The sequence below is a fragment of the Eurytemora carolleeae genome, unplaced genomic scaffold (genome assembly GCF_000591075.1).
Source record: "Eurytemora carolleeae unplaced genomic scaffold, Eaff_2.0 scaffold360, whole genome shotgun sequence".
NCBI lineage: Eukaryota > Metazoa > Arthropoda > Copepoda > Calanoida > Temoridae > Eurytemora > Eurytemora carolleeae.
The window spans coordinates 91,830-102,498 of NW_019396302.1; the positions used below are offsets into that span (position 1 = coordinate 91,830).

Here is a 10,669-nt window from a genome sequence, read left to right on the forward strand (position 1 = left end):
GGAGGTATGAATGAAAGGGAAGGAGGAGGTATGAATGAAAGGGAAGGAGGAGGTATGAATGAAAGGGATGGGAGAGTTATGAATGAAATGCAATTAATGAATTCATATATGAATTGTTTAAGCAAGGCCCAAAACTCCCTCAAAAAATCAAATCAAATAACATTTTGAACATGATTAATCAAACTAAAATTAGGATTTGTGCCTTTTCTAGTAATAGAAAACATTCTCTTCTGAAACATTTGAAATCAAGTATAATTCCTTCAGGATTATAATATTATCTGTTGATTTGAATTGAAATGAAAATTGCGACAGTTGGTTGCCTGAGCTTTGCAACTGCAAAACCTGCCTTTCCCTTGAATTATGTTCAGTGATTTTAAAAGATTCACCACAAGTTTGCCAAAGGCGGAAACTTCTGAAACAGCTTAAAATAAGCACATTTTCTACCCGCAGTATATTAACCGATCTGTCACTGGTAAGAAATGGTAATTTTTACAATTTCGAGAGATGGATAACTGTCTCCGCGAAGAGATAACAAGTTGAACTCATTAAGTCCATTCAAAAGTTCTCAGCTCCGAATCCATAGGACTAGGTTTGCCTGGCTGTGTTCACTCTGCAATTCTCTGCTAACTGATCCTCCGCGTAGAGTTGCAGATGCTCCCACTCAGGAAAACTTACGCATTTATAACGACGTAGGACCCGTTGCTTGATGTTCTGGAATATTCTAGGGGGCCCGTTACCTTATTCATAGTNTAGAATATGTTGACTTAAAATTTGAAATATCAAACTAATAATTTATTCATTTATTAATCCTTTGAATTGACACGCTTTCTATTTGACCCTCTCTTGTGGTTTCTGTCCATATATGAAACTTCATATTTTACTTAAATAAATACGCTGTATAGGCTTACAGCGAAAAATAAACGCTTTTAATCGCTACCAAGCTTACTTCTATCTGTTGCGTATATAAGGAGAAAATGGTTTAAAACTCGGATCGTAAAAAATCAATTTAATTCCAAACAAATCATTTAAATATTACAACCAATCATTGATTATTTTTCGACGCATTCGTGTGTAGTTGATATTTCAAAATATTTTTTATTCTTTTATGATCTGAGAGTTACTTTTGAAAACATTTAATCCTGTTTCGAGAATTTTTAATAATGAAGACGACATTTTTTATATTTTCCAGGAATGTTCGAAAATCCAGCGCCAGCGAAATATTATTTAAAAAACAAAATTAAAAATATAAACTGTATACGAATGCGTCGAAAAATAATCGATGTCGATTAGTTTTAATACCTGAATGAATGATTTGTTTGAAATTAAATTGATTATTTTACGATCCAAGTTGAATGTTGCAACTTTCTGAATTTGTATGGACGCTACGTTTTTCGGTACGAGTCGTTTTTAACAATTTTCTCCTTAACAGATAGAAGTATTTTTCGCCGTAAATACCCCCTTTCATTTTTCGCGAACACTCCCTTTCAAGAGACATACTAAATCATGTGTTTAAAGGATTTAAAATACGAATTTTAAGAAATGAATACTGCATATAGTTCTTGAACTAAGTACTTATTTATAAATGCCTTCTGTGGATCCAGAGACTACATGTGCATCAAAGGGATAATTTCAAATGACTCTAATTGAAACCTTAATCCGATAAATATTGTGGAAGATAACGTCGTTTTTTAAGCTTTAAAAATATTTGATTCTAAAGGTTTTTCAATGTTTTGTAGCAAGATATGCGTAAGTCACTTTTGTAGAAACCCCACAAATAGAATAATAAAAAACTGTATATAATTCATATTTAGTACTTGATCAGACAAAGCTGTATACGGGTACCGTTGAGAATCGGACATGCCACTATTAACGAAATTAGGTTTACAGTCCTCTTATAAGAAGAGGGCAAAATAAATAGAATTGTTCAAATTAACAGCAAAGGGAGTCGGGGATTAAGAATAGAAATGTTGTATAGCAGAGGAGAAATTTACCAATTATAAATGTAAACAATAGCAGTTGTGTTATGCTTCTCCTGTAAGTGTACTTCACCATCAAATTTAGCTAAAAGGAATTGCAGTATCACTTAATTTTGCAGTTTGTAAATATATTTCTTTGGTTTTGTGAAGTATAAAACACCCTTAACTAAGGGTCTGTACTGCAGTAATTTGGAGTACACTGACCCAACATATTTTTCCCAGAAAACAGATCCCACGATTTAAAACCTTCGGCTCGAGCCGTGATTCCTTAAACCTAACTTTAAGACCCAATCTTCGACCCAACTCTGATGACAGTTTTATTTCACATGATTGACAGCTGCAAGATCTTCGGCTCGACTTAAGGAGTTAGGCCCAATGAAAATAAAACCGACATTGGTTGGTTTTAGTGGAAAATAAGGCTCAATGTTGAGTCTTGTTCTCATCAAAACCCGGAATGTGCCAATTCCTACCATGAAAATCCGCCAAATAGAATATTAAACCGGTTTTTTGAACTCAACTCTGCGGAAAATAAGATTCAGCTTGAATTCGAAAGCTCAAGCCGTAAATAATGCCCATCGACAACTTAGACCCGAGCCGTATTTTCCCAAATATTTTAAATCGCGGGCTCAGCTGAGCTTTTCATGAAAACATAGCTTTAAGGATATAATGCAAGGAAAGTTATTTCAGAGGTGTAAGCATCTTTTGTACTGCAGTGTACTGTCTATGTGCGGTAATGTAAACACAAGACGGATGTCGATGCCTGACATGGGATCCATCTTTCACATAAAAAATCAATGAAATATTCTGGTCATATGAAACTAATATGTAAATTATCAAAATTATTAAAATCTTATGCTTTAACCTCCTCGGATACTAGACAAACACTGATGCATCTATTCTTGTTTACAAATTCCGCCCAGAGAGAACTGGTTTCAATATGTACGCAGCAGAGTATAAGCAACTGTAATTAACTTTCCTTGCATTACAACCTTGGCTTTAGACAAAGAATTATAATGTAAAGATAGTTATTTTAGAGGTGTACTCTTTTTTAGTACTACGGTGCACTGTCTCTGGGCTGTAAAGTAAACACAAGACGGATGTAACAGCCTGAAATGGGATCCATCTTTCACATAAAATATCAATGAAATATTCTGGTTATAGGAAACTGTTCTGGAAATTATCAAAATTTTCAAAATTAAATGCTTTTATCCTCCTCGGATACAAGAGGAGCACTAATTCATCTATTCTTGTTTACAAACACCACCCAGAAAGAACTGGTTTCAATATGTACGCAGAGAATACGCAACAGCAATTAACTTTCCTTGCCTAATCATCTTGGCTTTAGTACGATATCCCTTGATACAACCTATTCGTTCCAAAAAATTGACTTTTTCATGACATTGTTTTTTGAAGAAACTTTTCTTGCATATTCTTCTTGACGCCAAACTTTTATAAATCATGGGTCAGATCATTCCCATAGGTCTAACGCTTTAGTAATTGTAAACTAGGACCGCAAAGGTTGGCCCGAATATTCAAGTGTACATTGTTGAACGTGCATTTTAAACCTGAAAAAAATCACTTGTGTAGATTTTACAGAAACAATTACACGAAAACAATACAAATACTGAAAAATCTTTATTGTTTTATAAAATAAATACATAATATGTTAAGAGAAAATACTAATGTGGATTTACATTATTATGCTTTTTTAACTTAACATTTAGACTAAAAAAGTATAAACGTAAAAACAATTTTTCACTGCACAGTGCGCAATACCACAATAATAATAAAATACCTTTTACAAATATTGCAATAAGTACAATTCAACTTGATCAAAAGTAACTTCGCAGAAGTTTTATAAAATTTAATGCAAAAAAGTTAAAGAACAAAGTACTATCTTCTCAGTATTTTTATTAAAACTGGTTTCTAGCAAGGTATTAGTATTTCTCCTTTTTATTGATTAAAGTGCTATACCAGGACACTGTGGAGGGAGTATAGAAGGAACAATAATCCTGCTGACACCTGATTGAATATTAATAAATAACCCCAATAACCCCCCTTATGTCCGCCACTGGTAGATACCAAAATTATTGGTAAGAAATATCATTTTATGTGGTTTATAACATTTACTTTTTGTTTTTCTGATTTCTTGAATTAAAATTTACGCAAATATATATGAGTATAGACCCTTAAAAGAAAACTAGGAGTTTTGTTTATCGCTACTTTTTTAAATTTCCGTCTCCGAGATACTTACGAATAGCAACCGGATCCCCGCACCCAGCGACCTCGTCAGATCTACACTCAAAACATCTTAAACCAGATCCTAAACAGTAAACATCTTAAACTAGATCTTAAACAGTAAACATCTTAAACCAGATCCTAAACAGTAAACATCTTAAATCAGATCCTAAACAGTAAACATTATAAACCAGATCCTAAACAGAAACATTATAAATCAGATCCTAAACAGTAAACATTATAAACCAGATCCTAAACAGTAAACATTTTAAACCAGATCCTAAACAGTAAACATAATAAACCAGATCTTTAGACCCAATTCTTATGTAGATGACATAGCCCTAGTTTTATATAGCTGATATTAAAAGTATACCTCTTTTTAAACTGATAATTTTATTTAAAAGTAATTTGAAAATTTTCTATTAAAGACAATTGAGCGTTAAGAAGATTTACTATTAAAGATAAGAAAATCAAAGGAATTTACTATTAAAACAAGAACCACAGAAAAGATTACAATTATAGACTAGGAACATTAGAAAAGATTACAATTATAGACTAGGAACATTAGAAAAATTCACTTTTAAAGACTAGGCCATTAGAGAAATTTTTAGAAAGGCCCATGATATGTTGTGTCTTTGCTAATAAGTACTTTTCATAGAAACTATTTAAACTATTTAAAAAAACTGATTTCTTGCCTCAAATCCCTCAAACTCTAATACTACATACCAACTATATATTAGCAAACCACATGAGCGGTGTAATCATTATGTAGATATATTAAACTTTAACAATTTTAGTCTAACATAGTGCGTGCAAAGTAGTAAATCAGGTTGCAAAAAAATATTAGGAGGATACAGTCTGAGTATGAGACGAGTAATCAAGTCCGTTAATTCAAAGTTCACAAATAAGCAAACAGTAATTTTAAAGAGGCCTCCTGGCTAAATTAACTAAACTAATCACCTAAATGAAGGGAAAACACAATCAAAAGAATCGTGGAGAAAATGTTTTTGCAATTTTGCATCATATTAATTCTGAAAAATATTAGTCTATAAATCATAACTTATCGTATCTACATTACATGCTTATACAAGTTTTAGACGTACATTGTTATTAAGTTAATAATAAATAATATTTTAAAGAATTTCGAAAGACAGTTTCTAATATAAAATACATCCTGAAAAAAAACAATAACAAAAACAATAATAACAATGACATCTTAGAGCATATTTATTTCTAAGACATTTTTCAATTTTCAATAACACATCTTAAAAGAAACGCATTAATTTGCATGTAATATTGTAATTATCATGTTTGTATGTATACAACACGTATTCTTTTAAATAATATTTTGTTTACATAAAATCTGTTGAGTCGGTTTAAAACTGATTCTCCGGATATGCTTAAAGGCAGGTATACGCTGGGTATATTGATAGATAGATAGATATTAGGTGTGTGGTTGTAGTAAGTAGGGAGATAGATAGATAGTGGTTAAAAACAGGTGGTTTCAGGCAGTTTACTTACCTTCTTGGCTTCCAATGGATGGGGGGGGGGGNTACGTGTTACATATTTTTTTCATAGTATAAATAAAAACGTGCATTTTTAGCACAATTCGATACTAAATTAACATAAACATAAATTAAATTATTAAACTACCCACCCCCCTCATATACCTGCCACCCCCCTCACGCGCCCAGTGCAAAGGACAGGTAGAAATATATAAATATAACTAGTAAACAAGAATTACAAAAATTGTAAAAATTTGTAATTGAAATGTGATATAAAACATTGTTCTCAAGATTTTTTTTATTTATTTTTTACATTACAATACCATTAAAATTACTACTTTTAGTTGTAAAATTTTAACGTGGCACAAATAACTGTTTGTGAATATATTTCATGTTTAGCAGGGAATCACTGTACTGTATGATGTTTTGTTGAAGGATTATGTTTAGATTTTTATTTTAAAGAATATAAGTGGAAAGTTACAAAATAAACCCACATGCATTTCAGAACCAGTTTTGTTAATGACATAAACTCAAGAAAAGATTTGATGAAAATTAGATTTTAATGCTTTTCGATACTTTACTTTTTTTAACCATATATCCCTAAACTTTTCTTTTCACTTGATAACATCGTTTTTTTATACTTTCTGTTTGTTCTCAATAAGGACTTTAATGAACATTGATAATATACTCTTATCGTAAATAGCATCTTATACACTATTTAATAATAATTAGATCACAAAGTTTTATTATAATAAAGTTTTATCTATTGATAATTGTTTATTTTAGAAAAAAATGCGTGAACCTCTTTTTTTGTTCTCTCTATTAGCAGCAGTTAGCATTGATAAAGGTAAAAAAATTATGAAAAGAAAATGATTTTTTAAATTTTCTATTTTAAAAGAAGTTTTAATTTGTAAAGGGTTTAAAATTTCCACCACGTGTGTTGTGTATGCTTTAATGGCAGATATAAATTAAAATTGGAATATACTGACATCCTTGCATGGTGTTTTTTACACCATTTCTTTGCCTTTTCTACTTCCAATTCTTTCGAATCTCAAAAAAAGAAAAAAGTTCTTTTAACCTGGAACTGGAAAAACTGGAACGACTTTGCGATCTTGTAACTTTCTAGTTTTTGTTTTGCATCTTTCAAAACGTTTATTAAAAAAAAAATCTCCAGAAAAATGATATACAGATTTAAAAAAAGGCCGGAGAAATTTCAGTTCGATGTTAATAAATTAATATTATATTTTGTTAGTTTTGAGCATAAAATGCTACCAGTGTAGTAGTACAGAGGATCAGAAGAAACCCTCAGGATTATGGTCTAAAGAGAGATTTACTCAAGACAGGTCAGAGTATAGATTATCTTGGAAAATAAAAACAGATTTTTTAAAAAGCTAAAAAATGCATTTTAACTTTTAAAACAGGCACTTTAAATGTATTCATTCATATACATAACATTTTAAAAGATTAAATTTATTAATGCAAGGCAATTTTTGTATTAACTTATATTCGTAATGTTAAAATCACTGTTTTCAGGTTTGAGGATAACTGTGGAGTTTATTGGCCATTCGAGACAGACAGGAACATTCCAGTAGATTGTAATTCAGGTATTTTTATTATTATTATTATTATTACTATTGTTATTATTATTATTATTATTATTATTATTATTATTATTATTATTATTATTATTATAATAATAATAATAATAATAATAATAATTATTATATTACTGTTGTTGCTACCTGGAATTTGGAAGATGAGTTGCAGTTGTCGAAGTTACAAAGGGAGAATGAGTTTCCATGCTGAAATAAATTAGAAAAATAACAACCATGTTAATACGTGAGACACTCAAATTCTGTGGATTGGAAAGACGACTGTTAGACTCAATTTATGATTTTGATACAATAAATGTGAAGCACAGGAATCGTGCAATGCTTCTATTTAATACGTTGATTTTCAAGTTATTGGTAAAACTAGTTGTGTATACGATGATTTAAATGTCGTCTTCCTTATCCAAAGATGATTAAGTCTCATTGTTTCTTCATGTTTAATTTTATTTGGAATCTAGCGATCTATTAATAGACATAACTCTGCCTGGCTTCCTTCTATTGATAGACATAACTCTGCCTGGCTTCCTTCTATTAATAGACATTGCTCTGCCTGGCTTCCTTCTATTTCGACTGTCCATTAAATTATATACCAATACCAATGCTTCATGACCAATTAAAGGAAGAAAATTACCAAATGAATATTTATGATATATATTTACGAAATACATAGCTTCTTTTGCCAAACAATTATTTGGCATTTTTCAGAACCATTCGGACATCCGAGTTTTAATCAGCTAGAGCAAGGAGTACAGTTAACGTACAGACTATATTTAGCAAGGGGCAGTACACCAAATAAATAAGTCCCTTCTATGGCGATTCTGGTGTCGGGACAGGAAAGATATTCTTCACCCCCTTTTCAGATTGGCGAACACCCCCTTTAATTATTAAAATTACCTTCCAATATGTGCCAGCAATCCCCTGCTGGAGATTTCTTGAGAAGTTTTCTACTGCGAAAGGTGAACATCCTCGTACAGTAATATACCCACCAGCAGCTGAATATTGTAATCTATATATTTGATTCATACATGAGGAAAGGTGAACATCCTCGTACAGTAATAAAAATATTTATTTGCAAATAAAAGTTTCTGAATCCTGGTTTTACACCGAAAGTTACAAAGTATAATCCACACTAATTACGAACTGAGTTCTTGCAACAAACTCAGATTTTTTATTCCCTATATTTTTGCCAACGTACTGTGATGTTGAAGACCTTTTAAAACTATGAATTCTGATAGATTTTTGATCTAGAGTAGATAATAGATATCTAGATTCTAGGGAACTTTTTGAGAGAAATTATATTTAAGTCTTTAATTTTTTGTGTCTAAAAACTGTTTTTGAAGGGGATGGTCGATGGCGTCAAGTAATACGTCGTTGTGCCAGTGTTTCCGATACAGGAGTCACAGGAGTCTGTAATTGGGGTGTTCAGGTATTTATTATCATATACCGATCCAAAGCTTGCAAGCTCTCATGGATAAATCTACGAGAATATTGCCATTCACTTTTAAAATACTAATGCTACAAACAAGTGCTTTATACTTTATACAAAAAAGAAATAAAATTGAATTATTGAGCTAAATCAAATTCAAAGGCTTTGCGACACTTTTAAGAAGACCCAGTCTTAATTTTTGATGCAACCTTTCAAAGCAGTTTGGATAAACGTGATAATTCATCATACATCATTCATCATACACATTATGCATCATCCATCATACATTATGCATTATCCATTATTATTATTCATCATACATCATCCATCATACATCATGTATCATTCTTTATGCATCATGCATCATGCTGATTTATGAATTATTCATGATTCATGATTTATGCTATGATCCATTTTTTAGCGTCCATAATCCACAATCCATTATATTATTCATGATGATCCATGATCCACGATCCACGACCCATCCTATCTTTTATCTATAATTCATCATCATTTTTTAATATTTGAAATTCTGTGTTGATGATGTTCCAAACCTCATAGAGAATTAAAAGTAGGTGTAAGTTCCACATTAAAAAAATATATTTTGGTCGGAGTTAACCCTTTTTAGCTTTAATGATATAATAACCATCAAGGTCAATATTAAAAAAAAATTCTATAAAGTATAATCCTGCATCATTTGCAATTCAGCTTTCTTCATCCGTCATTCGTCTTTGTCATCCATCCTGCCATCCTGTTATCCAATATATGTCATCCATCCTGCCATCCTGTTATCCAATATATGTCATCCATCCTGCCATCCTATTATCCAATATATGTCATCCATCCTGCCATCCTGTTATCCAATATATGTCAACTTTCATGGATCAAACATAATCTATCATCCTACATCTGCAGCATCATGTATCATGCATCATCCATCATCCAGAATGCATCATCCATCATCCAGAATGCATCATGTATCATGTATTTTAAATCGTCCAGCATGCTGATGTATCTTGTATCATGCATCATCCATCTTTCAGCGTGCATCTTGTATCATGCTTCATTTAAAATTCATCATCCATTGTGTATCAAGCATCATGCATCATGCATCAACCAATAATAAGGCGTGTTTAGGAGAATGGAGTATACTGGGAGGAATGTTATTGCAGCCATGATGGCTGCAATGGCGCTGAATCTTTGAAAGGAAAAACCACATTAGCAATAACTGTCGTCTTCATTTTGTTAAAACTTGCCTTTTTCTGAAATCATTAGTTTTTCACTTTATACGAACTTTATACATCCTTTAAAATACTTTTAAACTAACAAAAAACTTTGCATTATTGTGTTGAAAAGATTTAATTTGGGATATTAGCTTGTTTTCTAAATTCGAGCTTCCATGAAATAAAAAAGGTCAATATCTTTTATTTCCCTAGTTTGAACCCGACACAAAATAAATTATTTTACAAGACATTCTATATAAAAGTATGAAGTTTCTAAAAAACATCTAAATTATGATCAATCGATCAAAAAATACTCAATGTATTCAATTTTGAAGATAAACTATTTTGCTACAAAAATTATGACTGATGACTTGTTTTTGATGATGTAAAAAAACAATTGTATTAAACCTGTACCAGTTAAACTCTATGCATGTAAATATATGTACAAAAGAATTAAATTGTTATATTTGTTTACATGTCTTTTCTGTAAATGTAAACAGTTAAGGCAAAGCATATTTATAGGAGTCCTGAAGGAGTCCTGAAGTTGCACTCGATTTGGAAAGCCGTCTTTCCAATATCGTATTCCAAAAGTGACAATTCCCTTTCCGAAATATGTGAACCCAACATATAGATATACATTAAATAATATAATCAAATAATGATTTATTCATGAACACATTGATTTAACGGT

At 31.2% G+C, this 10,669-nt stretch overlaps 1 protein-coding gene across 1 annotated transcript; it reads left to right on the plus strand.

The window, feature by feature from the left end:
- The first annotated feature begins 6,509 nt into the window (after positions 1-6,509).
- On the plus strand, positions 6,510-10,444 carry LOC111700512 (uncharacterized). The gene is made up of 5 exons (XM_023471442.1): positions 6,510-6,566; positions 6,972-7,062; positions 7,253-7,323; positions 8,646-8,755; positions 9,893-10,444. Exons 1-5 carry the CDS (start codon positions 6,512-6,514, stop codon positions 10,019-10,021), a joined length of 456 nt encoding a protein of 151 aa, XP_023327210.1. The 5' UTR covers positions 6,510-6,511; the 3' UTR covers positions 10,022-10,444.
- The last annotated feature ends 225 nt before the right edge of the window (positions 10,445-10,669 follow it).